Below are 26,426 nucleotides of genomic sequence, written 5' to 3'. Positions count from 1 at the left end.
TTATTAAATTTTTGCGATTCTTCATTATTTAAATGGTTGAGTCTAAATTTGGCAGTAAATTTGTTATCATTAACATTCAACTCGGTTACTAAGTTAGTGTGTGTATAATTTTTAACATTGTTAATTGCTAATTGTATTATTTTTTAAATCGATCTTAGAGTTGAACTGACGAAGTATATTGTAATCTATTAATCCGTCGTAATTATCAGAAAAATTATAAATGTAAAACATCAATTTGTGGTTATTGCAATTGTCGAAAACTTCTGGAATCTGTTTAAGTAATACTTTCCCTGTAGATGTTGTTAGTAATATTGGTTCAATTTCAACGATTCTACTACTAAGAACTTAATTAAACTGATAGAAGACCCCGTATCTATTAAGAAAGTTATAAATTTATCTTATATTTTTAATTCGATCGTGGACAATCCTCCAAGGCTCCTAATTGAAAATTTGACTGCTCAAATTCCATTGGTTGAGGAGAGCCGTATATAAATTGATTCGAATTAATTTCATTTTGATTTCTTATTTGTTGCGAATTTTGTTTTAGGTACGTTATTGGTATTAAGCGCACTACAATTAATAACTATTAGGATAATTTAAAGCTGTATTCATATCTCGGTAATAATTCCACTCATTTGGATTTGAGTGATAAAAGTGCTTTGAGTTATTAGGTGATAGGGTCCTCGATAGTTATTGCCATGAGAATAGTCAAAAAAATAGATTTCCACAAGGTGAGGAAAACTTTTGAAACTCGTTACCATTTACTCTGTTTGAATTTATGTGAGAGAGGTTGAAAACTCTGGGAAATGGGATGTTTCTTTGGTTATAATTTTGTTTGATTTTGCTTAGTCTTCTATCATTTTCAAATTCATTATTTTCTTTCAAAATTCGAATTGCTGACTTAAGGTCAGTTACTAAATTTGCATTTATTAATGCAGTTAATAAAGGGCAATTCCCTTTTTAACGTTTTAAAACTAATTTGATCTAGCTCTTTATACAAAAATGTTTTGATGGATATATTTTCATTTTTTAATATTATATAATACAATCTTTTACTCTACATACTTCTATGTTAATTTCTTCGCACAATAATTTTAAAATGCAGCCTAAAGAGATTGGTTTGCATGACGAGATCACGTTTATCTTTTCCTTCAGTCATTATTGTTTCTTTAAGAGACCTAAATTTTTTGGCTTCAAACTCTTCCTTGACGCTCATTTATAACAGCAGTATATAGGTTAAGTTCAGTTATTTTTTTATACCGATTTTTTTTGTTTGTTATCAAATTATCTTAACAAAGTTAACTAATAGATATCGGCAAAATTGTTATTTAACTTAGTAGTATTTGTTTGCAAACTCTCCTTTTATACCCACTTAAGTTTGCCACGAAGTTTGTAACACCCAAAAGGAAACGTCGGAGACCCTATAAATTATATATATAAATGATCAGCATGATGAGCTGTCCGTCCGTCTGTATATATGCACACTAGTCCCTCAGTTTTTAAGCTATCGATCTGAAATTTTGTACCTGCCCTTTTCTCACTAAGAAGCTGCTCATTTGTCGGAACGGCCCACTATAGCATACAGTTGCCATACAAACTGAACAATCGGAAGCAAGTCCTTGTATGGAAAACTTTTTATTTGACGTAAAATCTTTACGAAATTTGGCATGAGTAATTTTCTAAGGTAACAATGTAATTCCCGAAGAAATTGTTTTGATCGGATGACTATAGCATACAGCTGCCATACAAACTGAACGATCGGAATCAAGTGCTTGTATGGAAAACTCTTTCATTTGACGAGGTATCTTCACGAAATTTGGCATGAGTTATTGTTTGACGCAACAACGTAATCTACGAAAAACTAGAGCGGATCGGATGACTATAACGTAAGTAAAAGTAAAGTCCTTGTATGGAAAACTCTTTCATTTGAAGAGGTATCTTTCCGAAATTTGGCATGGATTATTATTTAAGGCAACAATGGAATCTCCGAAGAAATTGGTATAGATCGGATGACTATAGCATATAGCTGCTATACAGACTGAACGATCGGAATCAAGCGCTTGTATGGAAAACTTTTTCATTTGACGAGGTATCTTCACGAAATTTGGCAAGAATATAATCTCCGAAAAAATTGTTTAGATCGGATTGCTATGTCATACAGCTATCATATAAACTGAACGATCGGAGTAAAGTGCCTGCATGGAAAAAAATTTTATTTTTTATTTCCGATTCAGTGATCTGAATGAAGTTATTGTAAGGAACCTTTGTATCTGTGCAGGGTATTATAGCTTCGATGCAACCGCAGTTAATGTTTTTTCTTGTTATTTATTTGATTTCAAACATTAAGAGATATGTCTTAGCATGTTCTCTTATTTAGTTAATCTTCGTGTAAATCACTGGAACCGTTTTTATTGAGGTTCCTTTTTGTTTTGTAGGTCTCTTTCTTTTACAATAATCTGTTCTTTATTTACATTGACATTGGCATGATATTGAACACAATACGCTGACCTTCATATGACATTGAACGGCCTTACAAAGACATTGAACATTATATTATATTTTATTCAGCGTGAATTTGTGTTTTTTTATTTTTATTAACTTTCCTTTAATTATTATATTTAATATTATATTTATTATTAATTTTTAATAGTAGATTCGTTTAAGGATCTTTTTCGCAGATCCTACCGACTGCGCCAGTAAAATTTTGAAACTATACGATTCGATTTTATTAACATTTATTAAGAATTTGAGTATACCTATATCAGTATATTTAAATGTTTGCTTAAGAACTGACTCATCTCTCGATAAGAACTTTTACCGAAGGTCATCTTGATTATTTTACTCAAACGTTAAAGAGCGTATTAAAGATTGATTTATTCTTTGAGTGAGTGAGCAATGCCACTTTTATATGTATGTATATAAAAATGAAACCCGTTTCCCGTTGTCAAGCCATAACTTGAGAACGTCTAGACCGATTTGGCTGTTTTTTTTTGTGGTTTTCTAATACTCTGTAGAAGGTTCTTACGGAAAAAAATATTAAGAAAATGTCTCAGAAAGATTGAAAAAATACATCTAATTTTGCATATTTTAAAAAACGTGCGTACCGAATGTCATCGTCATTCACAGCCATAGACAATATTGAAAGAGCATCGTTTGTTCGGAAATGTGGTTAACTAATTAAATTATATCGCCCTAATTTACTAATTTTTGAAAATTACTTGCCACAATTAAATGTACCGACTTTGAGAAAATATTAATAATACCAGTGTTGATTTCATTTTAATATAATATATGTAATAAAATATGTATACTATGTGTTAGATTTCAGAACGCAGTATACAAACTTCGCATAACCTATTAAGTAATCTGTGGTAATCTGACACACATAACCTAACATAGCGCTAACAATAATTTTATTAAGTTTTTGATAAAGTTTGTTTTGTTTTAAAGACAAAATTGTTGTTTGCTAATAAGTGCTTGTTAATCACGGTAAGTTCACAGCTTAATATCGATTTATGGTAACTTTTGATGACTACACAATATTAAAATTTCGTATACATGGTTAAACAGAAAATATAAGGGAGTAACTTTCTATTTTCAGTTGGATTTTCATTTTTATAAATGCCACCAAGCAGCCGTACAAACTTAGACCGCAGAACTCGAAATAAAAATATATAAGAGCAAATCAAACAATTTTACTGTGTTGAATAGTATGTAATTAATGTATACCTTAGCCACAGCAACGCGTGGACGGGATCCTCTAGTATATATATAAAGTTCTCAAGTATACCTGAGCAAAACTCTGCCAATTAGCCGGCGGAACAACAGCCCCTGTTTGAATCGGCGTTCAGCGATTTTCTACGAGTAATGGACCCAATTCTGTCGTCGATCTCGAACAGGTTGATGTTCAAAATCGACATTGTTCGCTTTGAAAGGGGAGTCTTCCGGTGGGCCATCAACTCCATAGAAAACGTTGCAGCCATGGGGCCCCTATACTCCTAAAGATTTTATAGTTGAGTGAAAGGAGTTGTTGTGCCATTCTAAGCTTTTGCACATTTTCTCTTGAGTTGTCAGTCTGGGTTCTTCTATTTCTAAAATTCTCATCTTTTCGCCTAAAGAACTGTGAAACCTTTCAATGTCGGCGTGCCCTGAATGGCTATTTGGCTTTGTGTAGTGTTCCTCTACTGATTGTTCGTTTAAAAAATCTTTAATGTTTACTGAATTGAATTCGTTGTCCAGTATAAACTTTCATGGGAAAGCCATTAGTAAAAGGTATAGACGTAGTTTTTCTATTATGGTGATATGATTTCGATCATCCAAGTACAATATTACAGCGTGTTTAGAAAATTGGTCAATGAACGTTAGGAAACTTTGTTTTTTTGTTAATCACAGTTAATATATTTTTGAATCAGTTTCTTCAGATCCTTATAGTATATTGCTCTCTTCAGCGCTTCATAGTTTACTACTATTCCGGCGTGTCCTGTTTCTTTATTGTAGTAGTTCGCTATCCACTTATAGGTTTCCTGTCCGGTTTCTAAGTCTAAAGCGTGATACGAACATTTGTAAAATGTTATGCTTACTGGGAAGAGTTCTAGTAATTTCTGCTGAACCTTGTTGTACTCCTTATCTGGTAATTCTGAAAAAATGCCTACTTAATCTTCTAAATATGTCTGCTATAATAAATATTTCCATATATATATTCTTGAGTTAAGAAAATTTTGCGTTTTAAAATAATCATAAATTTTTATATCCTGGTTTTTGTGTTGCGTAAGTATTATTTGTGTGTGAAAATGGTTTACTACTGTGTCTAGGATGGGGAAATGGTCGTTTTGTTCCTCGGCTTGCGAATGTATAGTGTCATTGTTGTCTTCTTCTATTGAAGGACCCTGATTGGTATTGTTATGAGTTGTGTTATCAGATATTACATTGATTTCGCCAGTATTTACATCTATTCTACTCAAAAAGTCTGCTACTTTATTTGGTTTTCCTTTGACATAACTTATATTAAAGTCATACTCGCCCAATTTTAGAAGCCATCTCTGGAGTCTTGGATTTATGTATTTGCCATTGTATTTGGACTTAAGCTAAACTAGCGGCTGATGATCTGTTTCCAATTCGAAACTGACTGGATGATTATCCTGGAGTAAGACAGCTCCGATAGCATGATTACTTGCGTCAGTGGAAATTTTAAACTTTTTATGGAAATCTTGGTATTTTAATATTGGCGGGTTTACTAGAAGGGTTTTTAATTTTTCAATGGAGTCAACGTATTGTGGATCTTTTAAATTTATTCTGATTTCTTTCTTCTTCACAAATTTCCTAAAATATCTTGTGAAAAGATTTTATTTGCCTCTATGGTAATTGGAGTTTTTGAATGGTCTGTATTTTTGCTGTAGCAAAGAAGTTACATTTACCTATTTGTTATTTTAAATTTTGTTTTCTCAACCTTTCGAAAACTCTATTTATGCTTTTTACATGCTCTTCTATAGAAGTGCTAAATATTAGGATATCGTCTCTTAATATCGAATTCATTAATCCTGGAAAGGTCATTCTTTAAACCGAAAGGCATCTTTTTGAATTCATAATGCCCAAATGGTGTGAAAAATGCGGTTTTCTTTCGGTCATTTTCATTTATTAGGATTTGGTGAAAACCTTTTGCTAAGTCGAGTATCGTGAAGTACTGAGCTCGGCCTAATTTTTCAAGAATAATTTCGCTTTGATTTCGTTCCATGTTGCAGGAGGACCCAATGCCTCTCGAAGATAAACTCGACAAAGAATAATTTCGACTTTTCTCAAGAAAGATGTTTGCTATCGAACCTGCACCTTCTCGTTCTTCTAAGTTCTCTGGTAGAACCCTACTTTGGTTTTCGCTGTGTAGCGTTTGAGTTTCTAATGCCTTTGGGCAGCAGGGTATTTGGTATTTTCGGGATTCTGTCTTTTTGGATCTGCTGTTGCAATTAATCCTGTAGCCCTTTTAACATTAATTTGAGGTGAGCTGGAAAAATTATGTAACATTGAATGATGTCTTTTGTGGCAATATACGCAATTGAATTAGCTTTCACACTTTTATAGAACATGCGTACGTGACAAGCAGTTTGTGCAAAGTTTTTTTTGTTCTCACGAAATTGTTCCTAATTTTTAATTTTTAATTTTTTGAATTTCTCGCAAGATTTAAGCTTTTGCGCTCCTGGGCACAGTTCGCATGACGGCTGTAAACATGTCCCGGAAAGACGGCCATTGTTCATAACTACCATGAAAGATTTCTGTATCACATGTGGGCACCTTGAGATGAATGCCTGAATTTGACTCTTGACATTGAATTTGTGGCAGCTCTACTCTCGGTTGCGGAGTAGGTGCAATTGCTTTAATTAATTTTAATTGATCCGAAATCATTGCTTTTGTTTCTTCAAACTGGTCTAACAGTTTATCAAGATTTTCCTTTGTGATTTCTAATACCGATTCAGAATTGTCCTGAATCGGCGAAGATGCAGTATCGTATTAAACTGTCACTCTCAGAGATAAATTTGGTGTATGAAATATCTTTCACCCGTTTTTGTTTTGTAGCACCTTGCTTTGAGCGTGTAGTTCTGCAGGTGCAGATGGACTTTTTTCTTCAGAAATCATTTTAGGTACTTTAAGTATATATTATTACTTTTCGAAGTTTACTATGGAAATTAACGTTGAATAATTAACCGTTTTTGTTTTATATGCATGTATGTTTTTTATTATATGTTACGGCACTTTTTTGTTTTTTATTTTTTTTCAATAAATGTCACTGCATTGTTTGGTTTTTTTTTCACTTTTTGGCACCTGCACCTTTTTTTTTTTTTGAAATATATATGTGCATATATATTTGCTGTTGTTTTTTTTATACCCTCGCAACTTGTTGCTACAGAGTATAATAGTTTTGTTCGCCTAACGGTTGTTTGTATCACCTAAAACTAGTCGCGTTAGATATAGGGTTATACATATATAAATGATCAGGATAAAGAGACGAGTTGAAATATGGGTGACTGTCTGTCCGTCTGTCCGTCCGTCCGTGCAAGCTGTAACTTGAGTAAAAATTGAGATATCTTCATGAAACTTGGTACACATGTTTCTTGGTACCGTGAGACGGTTGGTATTGCAGATGGGCGTAATCGGACCACTGCCACGACCACAAAACGCCATTAATCAAAAACAAATAAATTACCATAACTAAGCTCCGCAAGAAGATACAAGACTGTTATTTGGTACAAAGGATCACATTAGGGAGGGGCATCTGCAGTTAAACATTTTTTTAAAAGTGGGCGTTGTCCCGCCCTTAATAAGTTTAATGTGCATATCTTTTAAACGGCTAAATCTATAATAACCAAATTCACTGGTAGCGCCTCTATTGACGGCGTGAAAATGGGTGAAATCGGGTGACAAGCCCGCCCACTCCTCATATAACGGTACTGCTAAAAAATACTAAAAGCGCGATAAACCAAGCACTAAACACGCCAGAGACATTAAATTTTACCCCTGGGATGGTATGAGATGACTTTATAGGAACCGCGTTCAAAATTAGTCAGTGGGCGTGGCACCGCCCACTTTTAGGTGAAAACCCATATCTTGGGATCTGCTTAACCGATTTCAACCAAATTCGGTACGTGACATTATAGTGCGTGAAATGGGTGAAACCGGATTACAACCGCGCCTATTTCCTATACACATTTTAAATTCCATCAGATTCTTTCGCTTTCGACTATGCAAATTAAGGTGGTTGGCGGTGCCGCGCCTACTGTCTAATTTTGAACTCGGTTCCTATAAAGTCATCTTATACCATCCCTGAGTTAAAATTTAATGACTCTGGCGTGTTAAGTGCTTGATTTATCGCACTTTTAGTATTTTTTAGCAATACCGTTATATGAGGAGTGGGCGGGCTTGTCACCCGATTTCACCCATTTTCACGCCGTCAATAGAGGCGCTACCAGTGAATTGGGAATGGGCGGGGTTGTCATCCGATTTCACCCATTAAGCTGTCGATAGAGGTGCTAAAAACATTTGTTCTCAGTGAGTTTTGTTATTATAGCTTTAGCGGTTTAAGAGATATGCACATTAAATCTATTAGGAGGCGGGGGTCCATTTTCAAAAAATAATTTGAACTGCAGATGCCCCTCCTTAATGTGATCCTGTATACCAAATAACAGTTTTTTTTATTTTATTTTGGAGCTTAGTTATGGCAATTTATTTATTTTTTTTTTGATTAATGGCGTTTTGTGCCAACCGTTTTGCGATTCTAAGAATCATGTGTACCAAGTTTCATAAAGATATCTCAATTTTTACTCAAGTTACAGCTTGTCGGATGGACGGACGGACAGACAGTCACCCGGATTTTAACTCGTCTTTTTATCCTGATCATTTATATACATATATATAACGCTATATCTAATTCGATTAGTTTTAGGTGATGCAAACAACCGTTAGTTGAAAAAAACTATTATACTCTGTAGCAACATGTTGCGAGAGTATAATCAAGTATACGTATTTTATTAAAAGATATTCATTATATTAAAACCGCAAAATTGTGGAGAGTTGTACTATAACAATGGTTGATGATAATAGATTATATACACAAAGTGGCGACTGCAGACTCAGTTGTCTGCGGTAGGTAGCCGATATTCAGTCGTATACTTTGGCATACGGTTACCGAACGGCAACTATAACCGCAACTATAATAACCGCAAAAATAATATATCTATATAAGGGAAGCGCGAAAAAGTTTCATTGAAATATAAGGCTACTCACATTTAAGATTTCATAAGGCCTTGCGGGTCCGCACATTAGAACTTGAAATAAATATGTATAAATCACAAAGGATAAGTACATCCATATATAAAAGGAATATTTGCACTGTAAATTTATATGCTGGTATTTTATTTTAATCAATTTAAAAATGTCTTTCAGTAATTTAAAAACAAACACAATATTTTTAAGGAACTAGTTTAGTATGTAGTAAAAAAGGAGAAATGTATTTTAAAAAGTCTGCTACAAAAATTCAGCAAAATTATTATATTGAACACATTTTCATTAAAATTGTATTCCTTTGAAATCAATGTAAATTTGAATTGTTTGACCTACTTCACACCTCCTCAACATCTTCTTCCTGAGCTTCGGAAGTGGCTTCAGCATCAGAAAGTTCATCTATCTCGGTCGACAGTTCAATAATAGGTTCTCTACGATTTTCTTCAACAGGAGTCACTGGTTGTTCAATGATGGGTTCAACTGCAACTTTATTCATATTATTTAAATCCTGCGAATTTATTTGATCAGTTTTTTGCAATTCTTGTGCTGCAAGTTCTGCTTCTTGGCGCGCTATTTCAGCTAGTTCTGCTGCCTGACGAGCCAACTCTCTCTCATGTTCATCGTCAGCTTGCTTTTCAATTTCTGCTAGACGGATCATTTCTTCCTCACGATGTCGTTTTTCTTCTTCTAAGCGAGCTTTTTCCACTTTACGAGCCTCTTCCTCTGCTTGAAGTGCTTTTTCAGCTAACCTATCTTCTTCAGCTTTCTTCAAACGCGTTTCTTCAGCAATACGAAGTTCTTCTGTTAAACGAGATTCTTCTGCTAAACGAGATTCTTCTGCTAAACGGGCTTCTTCAGCTTTACGAATTTCTTCAGCTAATCGTGCTTCTTCTGCTAATCGAGCTTCTTCAGCTAATCGTGACTCTTCTGCTAATCGTGCACCTTCAGCTAATCGAGCTTCTTCAGCTAATCGTGCTGCCTCAGCCAATCGTGCTTCTTCAGCTAATCGTGCTTCTTCGGCTTTAAGTGCATATTCTTTCTTCTTAGTATCTTCCTTGGACTTTCGTTTAATACTCTCTTCTAGAGTTCTGCAAAATTAAATGTTCGAACTTAAGAAAAGCTATTTCTAATGTATCGTTTTTTAAAGCTTGTATATAACTTTGTAAAGTGTTCCCTATATATATATACATAAGTATATATATACATACATTTATTAGTTTATAACAAGTATGCAGCGATCAGAATTGGCATAACTTTTATAAATGTGGTTACAGTATATTTAACTACTTGAAAAACATTTTTCTTACTTTTCTTCTCGGTCCTGTAACTCATCCGTAATAAGAGCTTTATGTTTTACTAATTGAATTTCGTCTAAAACGTCCTCGCGAACAGTCATTAGGCGCTCTTGTCGAAGTCGTTGTTTTTCTTTGGTTTCTTCACCAACGGGATCATCCAATGATAGAGGTGCAGAAAATTTACGGGAAGGACGATACGGATCTAAGTCAGGATCTATAAGCAAATATTAAACATCCATATTGTGGAAATTGTTATACAAAATAAGCCAATTAATAACGATTCGTACATAATATATGCCTTATTTTGATTACTATTCCGATACAATTATCATATTGACTTAAATATGTATTCATAGTAAACACTTACCGTTAAGGGATTGTTTTAGCGCCCTTTGTTATTTTCAGGTCATAATTTATTTTTTTGTTAGGGTGTTTTAATCATGTTTAATATTTTATTTTATTTTATTTTGTGAGCGCATAAGCAAATTAGTGAATGAAGCAGTAAAAGATTAGTAAATAAAAATGTAGAATTTACATTCAGGTATCCATAAAACATCCCCAACTCACTTATATTTTAAATGTATGTACATATATATATATATATATATATTGAAATATCAAAGTTTTTATGAGGATTTTGACGGTCAACGGTACGAGAACTGAATCTTCATTTCAAGTGCAAAACAACTTGATATACCTATATGTGTATGTATTAAATTTTCTATGAGTTTCTTAAGGAATATTGGCTTGTTATAATTTGTGTTAGCACCTATATTGGTTACGCATAGTTTGAGAGAAAAGCCTTTGTAAAGAATATACGAATCAGATATACATATGTATTTAAATTACAAATCCATATTTAAAGTAGGCATAAATCATTTATCATCATTTCTTATTCCATAATTTCAAACGAACCGTTCGTGATTTTGTCCACTATTCCTTAAAAAACTCATAGAAAACTGAATACAAATCTAAATCTAGTTGTCTTGTCCGGAACTTTTCCTATATGAGCACTGTCTGTAAAAACTCATATACTTAATGTCACTATCAACTTAAAATTATAAAATAAAAGGAAACGCAACATATAATTGGTTGTTTCGTTTAGTAATAATTTGCATGATATTTTTAATTACTTACTCTTACACTGTACGTGCATATAGGGTATATATAAAAAAATTTAGTTAAACATATAAAATTGATATAAGTATATGGTATACGTATAAATACATTTATATATGTACACGTAAAAACACAATCAGTACAAAATAAATTTGTTTCATCTTCTAAACAATAAATTAACCTGTTACAAAATATTCAAAAGTTTTTCACTATATTATTTAAGTGTGGATATTTAAACGATAGCAATAGCATTATAATAATATGCGTAGATCCTGTTAAAACGTATCCCTACACTTAAATACACCTAATTCTGTTTTTACACGGTTTGAAAATAAAACTATTTATAATTTTTTACACAATTTTTTTCCATTGAGCACGATTCAAAATTTTGTGGGCTTAAATTTTATTTTTCAGATTTAATTTTTGCGAAATATGTATATATCACAAATTAAAATAAATCCCTTTTTGTGAATACCACCAAGTTTATTGGTCAGAGTAATTGTAAATTGCACAAATTTGGGGGAATGATCAGTTTTTAACCCCGTTTTTTTATACGGTTTACTTATGGATCCAATCTACCGTGTAAAAATAGAATTAGGTGTAAGTGACTTTTATACAGATCATTTTTTTTTTTTAGTCATTAATGATAAGTTATTGGCTTGTTATAATTTGTGTTAGCACCGATATTGGTTACGCATAGTTTGAGAGAAAAGCCTTTGTAAAGAATATACGAATCAGATATACATATGTGTTTAAATTACAAATCCATATTAAAAGCAGGCATAAATCATTTAGGCATCAACTTCAACAGCATCAACTGTAAAGAATCAATCAATCATAAAAAATAAAATAACGTTAGTTAACTCCCCTTAAATATAATAGCAGTCTGTATGTTCTTAGTTAGCCGTAGATGTAATTTAGTAGATGCAAATTATTATACGATTTTTAAAAATTCAAAGAGTTTAAATAAATTTAAATAATACTGTCAAAACGATCATTGCAAGAAAAAATTTAACAAATTTACGAAAATAATGAAGTTATAATAATAGGTAATATATTTTAAATTATGTTGAAAGTGCACTACAGTTTTGACAATCTTTTCTATAAATCGAAATTGCATATGGCACTATTTCGAAAATATTAAGTACTTCCTTACATATGAACTATATATTATATGAACTCAAAAAGCTTAATTAAGGCAATAATTCTGTAACATTTACATAAATGAGAAAACTATGTCAACGTACGCTACAAAACATAAAATATAGTAGCACCACAGTAATTTACCAAAAACCTTTAATGAACAGAAAAATTATTGACAGTAAGATCACAACTCACTCTCGAGTAAAATCACAAATTACATTAAATTGTTATTAACAAAAAAGAGAAATTTTTAACTAAATAGACACGTGCGCGGTCGATTAGCTTAAAACACTAATTTCAAATATAATATTAACAAGTTCCTTGCAAACTGCTGGCGAAAATACTTTATACCTATATAGTACATATATGGACAACGTCCGGTGTGTTTAACGTGAGTACCTGCCGTCGACGGCCTTACATATATGGACAATACGATATATACAATATTGGTTGAGAATTTTTATATTTTTGCAATATGTTACATATTATAATTCGACCAAAGTCTGAAATGAGCCAAATACATCTCAAGGAGACGTGTTATCCCTACTTCTCTGGATATTAACAACAAAAAAAAAATGATCTAGAAGAGAATGATGTGGCTTATGTAAACAATATTAAACTATATAACGTCAGTCATCGGCTATCACTCGCGACGAATAATTTAGTTTTCTGTGCTTTAGTGCGTAACACGTACTTCCACCTTATTCCTTTGCTTTGTTTTACTTAAGGCGCGCATCACTTTTAGCGAATCTAATTCGTATCGATTCTTTGTGAAAAAATGACCCCAGGGCCCCCTAATCTGGACGAAAATAGGTTTGCCATATTAGATAATACCCCAAAAATGAAAAAAAAACATACGAAAAAATTCCCTGAATTGCCAGTTGTAAAAGAGCAAACCCCAAAATTCATAGTAGTGTCCGCAGCTGATCGAAACGCGTCATTGTCCGATTACTCTTGCTTCATTGTGAAGAGAGCACTGTACGCAAAAAGCAAAGAGATTATAAAATTACAACCAATAAGAGACGGTTCTGCTGCTAGTAAAATCAAAAGCAATAGCCGATGGTTTTGTGCGTACAAAAGAATTACCGGGAATAAGCTCTATCTCATGCAATTTACATACTAATCTAAATACTGTCAAGGGAACAATTTCTGCCCCCTGCTTAAACAATATCTCAGATGAAGAAATAATTAAAGAGTTAAAGGCCCAAAACGTATTAGATGTCTATAAATTATAAAACAACGTAAATGGTACCCTTTTACCTAGCGGAGTAGTGCTGCTATCATTTGACCTTCACAAATTACTAAGTAAAATCGACGTTTCATGATACTCTCTTAAGATAAGAGAGTACATTCCGAATCCAATGAGATGCAAATCATGTCAGATTCTTGGCCATACAGCCAAACACTGCAAAAATAATCCAAGCTGCGTAAACTGCAGTATAAATATAAAAATAATTCAGTGGAACATAAACGGTTATATAAACAACTACGGCGAACTAATAAAAAACAAAAACCCTGACATTATCTGCATCCAAGAAACACATTTACCTCTAAACACAAGCAGTACAATAACTCCAAAACCATACATTGGCTACTTTTTTAATTTAAATAACATATCATCTGCAAAACAAGGCATTGCCATTCTTCTGAACAACCATATCCCTCACCAATGTATAATAATCAACTCATATGTCCAAATACTCGCAATAAAAATTAATTTAAATCTAAACTTTACCGTAATAAACCAATACATTCCACCTTGCCAACCTTTCACAGAAAATGACTTATCATCGATTATTTACCAAGTAAATTCCCATATAATCATGACTGGCGACTTCAATGCGTCTAGCCCACTATGGGGATCGAATAAAACAAATAGTAGAGGAAACAAAATTGAAAACGTAGTACTTATGCAGAACCTAGCAGTCCTAAACAACGGATCCTCTACTCATTTCTCCACCCACAAAACATTCACGCATGTCGACCTCACCATAGTCTCGGCATACCTCCTGCCAAGATGCCACTGAAGCATTAATAGCAATTTGTATGGCAGTGACCACTTCCCGACACAAATCTCAACAAATTTTTACTTTGAAAAAATCAAACCTATCCCAAAATTCATTACTGACCGAGCAAACTTGACCCTATACCAATCAATATCCAAAAATAACTTCAAAAATCTCCAGAGCATTAACATAAATCAAGAAATTGCCAAAATCACAAAAGCCATAAAGAAATCTGCTAACGAATCCATTCCCCAAACAAGTCCGTCCTTCCACAAAACCTCCACTTATTGGTGGAATTCCGAATTAAATATATTACGCCAAAAAAAACAAAACAGCTGGCATAACTACAAAAATTGCCAAACAATCGAAAATCTTATATGTTACAAAAGAGACAATTCTACTTTCAGGCGCACAGTGAAGGAAGCAATAAAAGCAAGCTTTGAAAAATTTACAGCCTCCATATCACCGGCATCAACACCAAAGAAAATATATGCTGACATAAAATCGTTAACAGGAGTCCCCTATACACCAATTAGGTCAATCAACTACAATCAAAGCCTACTTACTTCTTCAATAGAAATAGCAAATTCTTTTGCAGAAACGTGGTCAATTTACTCAAATGACTCAAATTTTTTGTCAGAGTACAAGGCTGCGAAAAGCGTTACTATAGCCAAATCATACATTTTTCAGCCAACATCAAAAACAGCAATCGATCTAGATTCTGAAATAACTTTTATAGAATTGGAACTAGCTCTACAGCATTCAAAGGGGAACACCCCAGGATATGACAGAATATCCTACCCCATGCTCAAACATCTTCCCACCGACGCAAAAATATAACTCCTACACACCTTTAACAATATATTCGATTCTGGCCGCTACACTCACACGTGGCGCTCTACAATCGTTTTACCTATATCCAAACCCAATAAACCTACAAATGAAATTTGCGGATACCGCCCAATTTCTCTGTTGCCATGCATGAGTAAAATTTTCGAAAAAATCTTGGCTAAAAGACTAATGTGGTTTTTAACCAATAACAAAATAATAAGTCATAATCAGGTGGCATTCAAAAGCAAGCAAAGCACGATAGACTCTCTGCTTCACATCCAACATTACGCGTCAAACGGAATTCATACGATATTGTCACAGCTTGAAAAGTGGGGAGTTGGTCAAAAAACCTTTAACATCATAAAGTCCTTCATGACAAATCGCACTTTTCGGGTAAGGATAAATAATACCTTGTCAAACCATTTCAACCTACACAATGGTATTCCACAAGGATCACCACTTTCAGTAGTACTATTTATCATATCATTTGAACAAGTATCAAATATAATACTAAAACATAAAAATATAAGCCTTTCGCTTTATGCAGACGCAAAAGTTCCAGGACTTTTTAAACAACGCGGCTTCTAGTGGCGCCATCTGTCTGAAATTGTTATACCTCAATTGTGTATTCTTCAGTGTTGTCGTATAACATTTATATAACAGCTGACTTGTATAACAGCTGACTTGTATAACAGCTTAGATATCGCGCTACATGTGACATTACATTTGTAGTGTCGGTCGGAAAATGAGCATCGAACAAAGAGCCAACATTAAGTGTAGTTTTAAACTTGCTACAACTTTTACCAAAACTCATCAAATGATGAAACAAGTTTATGGCGATGATTGTCTATCCCGTAGCCGTATTCACGAGTGGTTTAAACGTTTTCAAGAGGGATGGGAGGACTTGGAAGACGACGAACGTTCGGGCCGGTCAAAAGATGTTGTGAACGAAAAAAACACGGAGATTGTGCGTGAATTCATTAAAAAAGAGCCGAAATCATCGCTTAAATACATGGAATCGGAATTATCAATATCCGCAGTGTCGATTTATCGTATTTTGACAGAAAATTTGGGCCTCAGAAAGGTTTGTGCGTGATTTGTCCCGCACACTTCGAAACAACACGAAAAAGACCTCAGAATTCAACATTCAATTTGACCAAAAATCGCATTCATATCATCAACCATTCACCCTATTCGCCTGATATGGCATCCTGCGATTTTTATTTGTTCGGAAAACTACATTTGGCCATGAAAGGAAACCGCTAAGCTGACGTTGATGCCATCCAAAAGGCGACAACCGCCATCCTCAACGCTATACCGACAAATGACCTAAAAAAGTCATTCGATAACCTTCTTGAACGTGCAAAACGTTGTATTCAGGCGGAAGGAGACTATTTTGAAGGCGACCAATCAATTTTTCAAAAAAAAAAGAAATAATATTCGTTTTTTTAATAAAAGTCCTGAAACTTTTGAATTGCACCTTGTATAATTTTCACTAAAATCAAATATATAAAAATTGTAAATAACATATTTTTAAACATATTAACAAAGCTAGAAATGTGGGGACTGCACTCTGGCGCGTCCCTCTCTATAGAAAAATGTAAAATTTTACACATCTGCAAAAAAACCAATTGTCACCCTACTAATCTTATGTTAAAAAACAAACCTATCGAAATTGTAAATGATCTCAAAAGATTAGGAATTATTTTTGATAAAATATTTACATTTAGAAAACAATGTATTAGTATAAGAAAAAACCTGGCTGCCAGATTAAACATCATCAACTATCTTACATCAAATAAATCTTTTATAAATATTCATACACTAATAAACGTTACTAAAGCACTAATACTATCAAAAATCGATTATGGACTCCCAATTTACGGATGGTGCGCAAACACCTACCTAAACCAAATAAATGCCCCATACCACCAGGCAGTGCGCCGTAGTATCAACGCTTTCCCAACATCTCCTGTAAAATGCGTCCTAGCGGAGGCCGGACTACCATCCATAAAAGACAGACTGCGTGATGCCACTTATAAACTCATCCCAAAGCTGGTTAACTCACAAAATAAAATCTTAAATACGGAATTTATTAACGCCTTTACCCATAAACGCAATTATAAAAAAAAATCAACTATCCGCAGATGTGTCAGTTATTGCGAAATGCTACAAATCAGTAAGCACGGCACAAAAGCAAAAACCTCCCGAAAATCCCCGTGGATGCTTGAGTCATCGAGCTACGGCATCACACTCCACAAAAATAATAAAAACGATGTCAACCCTGTCATTCATCGAAAATTATTTCACTTATCGGTTTCATATAAAAATCAAAACTGGAATATGATATTCACGGATGGCTCCAAAACCGAGTTTACAAAAACATTTGCTGTGGTACATGAAGACGGATCATTGATTGCCGGAGGCATACTCGAACCATATTGTTCGATATTTACAGCGGAAGCGACAGCCATTAAACAAGCATTGGATTTTGCACGTCACAACAAAGGAAAATTTACAATCTGCACTGATAGCATGTCCGTCATCGAAGCGGGGATAAATATTTACAACAACAACCCCTTATTAAAGAAAAGCGCAAACGAATTCGCCGACTCCGCCGCACGTTCCGCAGGCAAAGCAGCGTACCTAAATTTTCACACAACTGAATCAAAAGGTTTGTCAAATTACATTGCTCGCAGTTTAGCTGAAAAAAAGAAAATAGAGTGGCAGCAAGACCCCCATCGAAACGTCACATTAAATCCAAAGGGCACACGGGCAACATACCCAAAAACAACCCCAAGGCAGCAGTCTACAATAAAGGTTCGCCTTCGACTAGGCCATAGTAAATTGACACACGAGCACCTTTTGACAGGGACACCCAAAAAACCATGTCCCTTCTGCAAAATATTATTATCCACAGACCACCTAATCCACGACTGCAAAAAATTAAAATCGACGCGAGAAAGAATCTTGGGCAAGTTGCTGCAAGTGATTTACTTACAAACATCACAAAAACTAACATCGAAATAATACACCAATTTTTCAAGGAACTAGACTTAAGCAAGAAAATGTAATTAAAAAATATATGTACATAAATCAAAATAAATAAATTGCGCACGTGCAAAGACCATAACATAACATAATGATAATAACAATACCATTTCGAAAAGCTGAGCCGTAGGCCCTGGCAGCCAGTGTTCTCTTTTTTATACTCTCGCAACCTGTTGCTACAAAGTATAAAAGTTTTGTTCACCTAACGGTTGTTTGTATCACCTAAAACTAATCGAGTTAGATATAGGGTTATGTATATGTAAATGATCAGGATGAAGAGACGAGTTGAAATCCGGGTGACTGTCTGTCCGTCCGTCTGTCCGTCCGTGCAAGCTGTAACTTGAGTAAAAATTGAGATATCTTTATGAAACTTGGAAAACATGTTTCTTGGTACCGTGAGACGGTTGGTATTGCATATGGGCGTAATCGGACCACTGCCACGCCCATGAAACGCCATTAATCAAAAACAAGTATATTGCCATAACTAAGCTCCGCAATAAGATACAAGACTGTTATTTGTTACACAGGATCACATTAGGGAGGGGCATCTGCAGTTAAATTTTTTTTTTTAAAGTGGGCGTGGTCCCTCCTCTAATAGGTTAAATGTGCATATCTCCTAAACCGCTATTGCTATAAATTCAAAATTCCCTAGAAGCAAATGCTTTTAGCACTTCTATTGACGGTTGAAATCGGGTGGCAACTCCGCCCACTCCCCATATAACGGTACTGTTAAAAACTACTAAAAGCGCGATAAATCAAGCACCAAACACGCCAGAGACATTAAATTTTATCTCTGGGATGGTATGAGATGACTTTATAGGAACCGCGTTCAAAATTAGACAGTGGGCGTGGCACAGCCCACTTTTAGGTGAAACCCCATATCTTGGGATCTGCTTAACCGATTTCAACCAAATTCGGTGCGTTACGTTATTTTCATATTTCTATGTTATACTGCGAAAATGGGCGAAAGCGGACTACAATCACGCCTATTTCCCATATAACACCATTTTCAATTCCATCTGATTCCTTCACTTTCCACTATGCATATCAAGCAACAATGATTATATCGGGGTAAAACTTTGCGTGAATAATACGTTTAAAGTATGCCACCTTGTGACCAAAAATTGTGTAAATCGAACCAAAACTGTTTAAGCCCCTAAGTACTAAATATGTGGACCCCAGTACCTATAGTTGACCTTCTACCGAAAATATTAGTCAATCCACAAAGAAATCTCAAACGAGTATACCATTTGACTTTGCAAGAGTATAAAATGTTCGGTTACACCCGAACTTAGCCCTTCCTTACTTGATAGATATTATATTTGTATACTATATCTAAATTGAATAAATAAATAAACTATATAAATCGATGGCTCTACCATTAATAAATGGTACCAGGCTATTAATAGGAGACAACTTTTTTACTAACTTACATGCTATAATTAATAATGATATTTTAAATAAGCTCGATTTCGGTAGCTAACTTCGAAAAACGGAGAAATTAGTTTCTACTTTTGACTCAACCACTCAAAAAATGGTTTGGCCCATTATCCAAATCGTTTTTGCCGTATAGTGTTATAATAATCCTCCTAACACTAATGACTTAAAGCGTATTAGCATTCTTACTCTTTCCAGTTGTATAGAAATTCTTGCCGTAATTTTTTACTAAAAATAATGTGAGGATAAATTTGAAGTCCCTGTTTTCTTTCTTAAGTTAAATTTGACGTTTCCTGGGTGATCCTAAGGTAATTATGCTTTAAGCTTGAATACTTATAAAACTAATTTGGAATCACTTATGTTAAGGGGGAGTAGAGGTTTAAAAAATTATTTTATTTATTATTTTTTATTTTTGATTTCAATGAACGCAAAATTGAGGAAGTTATGACTATTTTTATACCTGTCTTATGAACATTTTAAATCAGATTTCAAAACTTTAAAGGGTTTTTCCACAACTTATGTTTTCAAAGTCGGTGTCAGTCATAACTTCAAAACTACTGCACCGATTGTTTTGAAATTTTAACACTATTTTTGTATATAATTTTCGAGGTAACGCTGGAGAAATCATTACAGTAACAAATTAACCGGATTTTTCGCAAAAACTCATTTAAAGTGTTCCCAAAAAGTAAAAAACTGAAATTTCGAAAAACCCCCTAGTGTTACCTAGGCAAAACGATTATCTAACGATATAATTTTCATTTTTTGATTTGATATTATTTGATATTAAACTTGTTTTTTCCAGACGCTCCAGAATAATCGCCTCCATTGCTGTATTTTTTAATATTTCTCTTTAAAAATCTTACACAATATTTATTATATATGTTATACTATAATAGCCGGGTTTTATTTGACCGTCATAGGAATTGTATAAATCTATAGGATTGTACAATAATCATAGGCTAATAGCTGAACCGTTGACAAATTAAACGCACTTAGCTTATTTCATATTTTCGAATTGTGTTGACATTGTAGTTCAGAACAGTCGCTGATATTCAATTTATTTCAAAATGTCTGACATGGATAAAAGGTTAGTTTGAATTTTTAAATATGCAAACGGAATGTCAATATACTATACAAAAATATTTATTTTGTTTATTTGAGGTCTATAAAACCAAAAACTGAAAACAATGTTCCTATTTTGTCTTAATTTCAACTTAATACCCATCCACAAAAATAAATAATTTTGGTTTGTTTACATTTTCATCTGTCAAAGTAAGGTTTCTCGTTATTGCCAACTACTTTTCTCTGCAAAAGTTAAACTATTGAGAATGAAAAAAAAAATGTTAAATTGGCAATGCCTCTAGTTCTATATACAATCTAAGATAGGTTTTGACAAACCAATATAAATATGTTATGCTGGTCAAATAAAACACGCCTAATATACCATTCATTTAAATAAATAGACTCCACTATTTCATAAAAAAAACAGAAAATGTACCTGTTTTTACCAGAATTAACCCTACTCCCCCCTTAGGTGATTGTGACAGAGTGTTAACACTCAGTCAGGTACATTTGATATTAGTCCAGTCATTTAAGCTTAAATTAGGTAAGAATCTCGGAATGCAGATACCCAGCTGTAAGTCTGTAAATACTTATATATTGACACCCTAAAAGTTGTCTCAAAACCTACATATGGTAGGGTGTACGCAACTATTAAATTTCAAGGTCAAAGGTCACAAAAATCGGATTTTTGCGCTTTTTTTGTAGATATCTCATTTCCTATGGGTTTTTTGCTATTGGTATTTATTATCAATATTGTAGAATACAAAATTCTCTACAAATTTTGTTTAAAAATTTTTTTCATACGGTGAATCGTTTTCGAGATAGAGGGCTTAGAGCGCGCGGTCACAGCGTCACTTCAGGTCAACCGGTGCCTCCGATCAAAAACGCGCCATATATAGTTGATGAACATTCGATAAATCAATGATTATAAATATTTGTCAATTTTTATTAACTATTATATTATATTTTATCATTTTTTCCTAACCTATCCACTTTTTATTCAGTATTAATTTATTTAACAACACTTACCTGCCCATGAAATTGCAGAATTGTTAATGAAAATATAGGAATTATATTTGAATTTAAACCTTATTAATATTAATAACTTCTTGCATGATAAAAAAAAAATATAAAAAATTTATTAAAAAATATCATTCAATACATTTATTTTTATTAAAAGTAAAAAAATGGAATAAAGGGTACAAAAACTACAATTTATAATTTTAATCATCTTCTTCCTCTTCATCGTCGTCTTCCGGCTGCTGGTAAATTTCAAACTGGTCTTCATTATCGTCTTCAACGACATTTGTTTCAAATTCTTCCATGATTTAGGAGTCAGAAGTTCCATCTTCGTTAATGTCGCTCTGATATGGTAGAGCATTGAGACAAGCTTGCCCATTACATTGGCCACAAGCTAAAGAGCATTGCAAGCCCGCTTTCCTACATCCGCATCGCGATCCACAACCACTCTTATTGTTGCAGAAAATTGTATTAAGCAAATGTTCTGGAGCAGGTGGTAAAATTGTCATGATAGGCTCCAGAAAATCGTTTCGCATTGCCCAACCCCATACCTGGGGTTCCAAATCATGCCCTAACCAAGTTTGAACTTGATAATATACATGTTCGAAATGTTGATGAGCAGCTGCACTTGTTGGTGGAATATTTGAAAGCTGCACAGGTTTATTAAGTTTTGTAGACTTGACGTGATGCATATAACGAAGATGATCGATACTTTTCACAGATTTCGGAGCATTATAGACTCCCAATAAGGTTTGAGTTCCACTCTCTAATAATCTCTGGGCCGAACAATTTTCTTCCTCAAATGCTGCAGCTAGTTCATCCAAATTGGTCAGTTTCTCAAAAACTTTTAAAAATGTTTTTTTTCCTTTTTTAAAAAGCGCAGAAGTTGTGTCAGATCCACTTAATGCGTGCAGAAATAAAATATGTGTTTTGGAATGAGGATAATTATCAAAACTTTTAGTCGAGTATATCTCCGTTTTTACATTGCCTTTCCCAACTTTTTTAAAGAAAATTTCTTGTTCGTAAGACAGTGTACGCCCAATTAAAATGATGAGTAAATCAATATCTTGTCCTATTATTTACAAATTTACAGATTTTAAAGAAGATACACTTAATTATTTTCTAATTAAAATGTCATTAGTGTTAATGGGAATATAATTATAGTAAGATTTAAGTTTTTCCCTTCATTATTTTTTAATTTTAGGAAACGGTGATCAGTATTATTGAATAGATAAAGATTTAAGGCATGAAGAAAATGATAAAATATAATATAATAGTTAATAAAAATTGACAAATATTTATAATCATTGATTTATCGATAGTTCATCAACTATATATGGCGCGTTTTTGATCGGAGGCACCGGTTGACCTGAAGTGATACTGTGACCGCGCGCTCTAAGCCCTCTATCTCGAAAACGGTTCACCGTATGAAAAAAATTTTTAAACAAAATTTGTAGAGAATTTTGTATTCTACAATATTGATAATAAATACCAATACCAAAAAACCCAAAGGAAATGAGATATTTACAAAAAAAGCGCAAAAAACCGATTTTTGTGACCTTTGACCTTGAAATTTAATAGTTGCGTACACCCTACCATAAGTAGGTTTTGAGACAAATTTTAGGGTGTCAATATACAAGTATTTACAGACTTACAGCTGGGTATCTGAATTCCGAGGTGAATGACTGGACTATATTTCTGTTCGCTTCTCAGTATACATCTACATCTGTATAGTATACTTGTAGATATACTTGTATGTACATATGTCTTCTCCTAGTTATAGACTTATGTAATCAGCTGATGAATTTAATTCTGTTCGAAAGGCACTCTACTGTGAATAATAAAATATAATAAAAACAATTCAATCAGAGTTACGAAAAGCATTGCGTTACCAGCATCTCACGACGTTGTAAGAATTATATTCGCATTTATTTTCATTAAGATACCTTAAATAGTATTGACTAATATATTGTCAATAAATTTAATTGAAAGCAATTATGTATGAATATCGACCAGTAATTCTGATGATATATGCTAAGGTACCATATGTGGTAGGTTTTATTTATCTTCCTTAGTGCTGTGTTATACATTGTAACACAAATTAATATACTGAAATTCAAGATTTCAAACCAATAGCAATCCTCTCAGAGTAGTAACACAAGTTTTATCAAGAACTTAAAAATTTTACTCAAGCTCAGACAACCAGCATTGATAATGGGATGCCCAATTCTTTCCAGTGTGAGAGCGCCTCAAAATTAGCGTTTTTTATAACATTTTCCATTGTAGCCAGATTGGACAAAATAATAATTTTAGGGAATTTAAATTAAAATACCCATCATTTATAAAGATTAAATATTATTATAGAAGTATCCGTTAAACATATGCAGAAACTTTTTATACTCTTTTTTTGTGATTTTGTGATATATTAAACAATTGATTTTTTAACTTTCAATACGTAATCAAAAGAATAAATGTATTAGCTCTCAATTAATAAATGTTTTTAAAAATTTTCAATTGAAAATCAATACCACTTAGCATGACATCATAAAAGATATCATCACATACATTTCAATTTCGCGTTTTCTTTCATTTTCATTGTTTTCCAATTTTTGTTAGTAATCTTCAACAGCAGCACAAATCTCTCTGTTTACATATTTTTCTGTAGGATTTTAATCTGGCCGTCCCTCTTTTTCCAGTTGCTAAACGTCAGACCTACTGAACTTTGACAGTTGCTTGAGTTCAGTAGGTTTTGACGTTTATCAATTGCGCTCTCATTTCCAGTGAGAGACGAGTTGGGCATCTCTTTATCTCTGCAACCAGCCATGTTCAACATGTTGCGAGAGTGTAAAAAAATTTTATAAATATTAGTAAAGAGTGTGCATATGGATGATATCTAAATTTTATTTCTGCCAGTGTACTTACCTGCTTTCACGGAATCATTCTCCTTACTTTTTTCGTCAATTTTTCCATGAGGATTTCTTAAATACCATGATAGAAGATTTATATCTGTACGGACCTTGTCCGAATCGTACATTGGCCTTCTAATATTATATGCTTTATCGCCGCAAATCCTCACTGATGCGAGATGACTTTTGCCTTTATATTTAAATATGAGTAGAGTATCTTAGTGATAACAGTGGGTCATTAAAGGAATATATTTTGAGCATATTTATAGCGAAATCTAAGAATATCAAATGTTCGAATGTGTATGAAATAATAAAACAAAATAATCATGTTAAGAGTCAGTAAATTAGAAAGTTCTATCCTTTTATTTAATGCGGCTATACCCAACGTGAACATTACCATTTTGTGTACGTTCTAGAGATCTGCAATTATTTTTGTTTATAAGTCATTTGTTGAGTGGATATAAGACAAAAAACATAATCCACTAATATCCACTAAAAGACATTTACGGATGGCACACATAGCGAGAGTGTGAGTAATGAGCAGAGAAAGGCAACTCCTTACAAAGCTTTTACACACAGACTCTTGTGACCCTCGTTTTCGTCAAATTCCCTTTTGGTGTCGCTCTGTGCATTCACACGAGCAAAAAGAGTACAGCAACTCGTGTCTACTTTTTCTGTATTCCTTTTAACAAAATTTTCGTAAATATTTTTGCGGTTCGCCTGCGCAACACTTAGAGCGTGTCCATTGCGTGGTAGAACAATATGCATAATACCTACCCGCTTAATAGTTTCAAAGAAATACTTAAGACGGCAATTCCCTAATCCACCAGAATGTATTGAATACTCGCTACTAATATTTTCAAGGCCAAATTTATAACAGAAATTTCCTAATCTTTAAGTATTAAAAATTTATAATTTCTTTACTCCATATTGTTGTCTATTTATTATAAAACATCCTTGAAATAGTTACAATTCTCATTTTAAATATAATAATATTCGAACTAACTCCTTTGCGGTTAAATGAAATAAATATGAAAGCATCTTAATATATTACGATAATATAAAAAAGTAAAGTTACCATTTTTATTAGAATGGGTGCTACCCGAACATGAGTGGCACGGTCCCTTCGTCTTTCCTCGTCGTCCCCTCGCCCACAATAAACCGGTTTGGGTTACAAAAGAGTCTGTGTGTAAAAGCCCACATATACTTCAAAAAGTCACCGACGCAAGACCGAATCAGCTGATACGACCTATCTTATGAGGGCGAAATGTAAATGAACGCTCACCAATTCTACCGTCCGCTTATATAGACCGTACGGTAGGATATCCGCGAAAATTTGATTATTATATTACTCTTGCATCGCAGGGTTGCCAGTCTTGATATTTTGTAGTAAATAAAAAATAAACTTGAATATATTTGAAATACTCTTAAAATAACGCAAAATTCCAGTCGAATACATTTATTTATAAATAGGTAGACTATTTTTATACTCTCGCAACATGTTGCTACAGAGTATAATAGTTTTGTTCACCTAACGGTTGTTTGTATCACCTAAAACTAATCGAGTTAGATATAGGGTTATGTATATATAAATGATCAGGATGAAGAGACGAGTTGAAATCCGGGTGACTGTCTGTCCGTCTGTCCGTCCGTGCAAGCTGTAACTTTAATAAAAATTGAGATATCTTTATGAAACTTGGTACACATGTTTCTTGGTACAGTAAGACGGTTGGTATTGCAGATGGGCGTAATCGGACCACTGCCACAAAACGCCATTAATCAAAAACAAA

The 26,426-nt window shown here is 33.5% G+C and overlaps 1 protein-coding gene across 4 annotated transcripts in view; it reads right to left on the bottom strand.

The window, feature by feature from the left end:
- Positions 1–8,868: 8,868 nt before the first annotated feature.
- Positions 8,869–26,426, bottom strand: part of LOC106625585 (protein anoxia up-regulated-like) — a 68,288-nt gene continuing 50,730 nt past the window's right edge. For 2 of the 4 annotated variants that reach the window (XM_070113090.1, XM_070113088.1), the window contains 3 exons: positions 24,653–24,853; positions 10,074–10,275; positions 8,869–9,854 (listed from right to left, as the gene is read on the bottom strand). In XM_070113090.1, the coding sequence (XP_069969191.1) occupies positions 9,104–9,854; positions 10,074–10,275; positions 24,653–24,853 (1,154 nt within the window). In that variant the 3' untranslated portion in view covers positions 8,869–9,103. The remainder of the gene's footprint in view (positions 9,855–10,073; positions 10,276–24,652; positions 24,854–26,426) is intronic. The other 2 variants (XM_036368438.2, XM_070113089.1) reach the window with 2 other exon arrangements.

The sequence above is a fragment of the Bactrocera oleae genome, chromosome 2 (genome assembly GCF_042242935.1).
Source record: "Bactrocera oleae isolate idBacOlea1 chromosome 2, idBacOlea1, whole genome shotgun sequence".
NCBI classification, from domain to species: Eukaryota; Metazoa; Arthropoda; class Insecta; order Diptera; family Tephritidae; genus Bactrocera; species Bactrocera oleae.
This window is presented reverse-complemented; position numbering and strand designations above follow the sequence as displayed.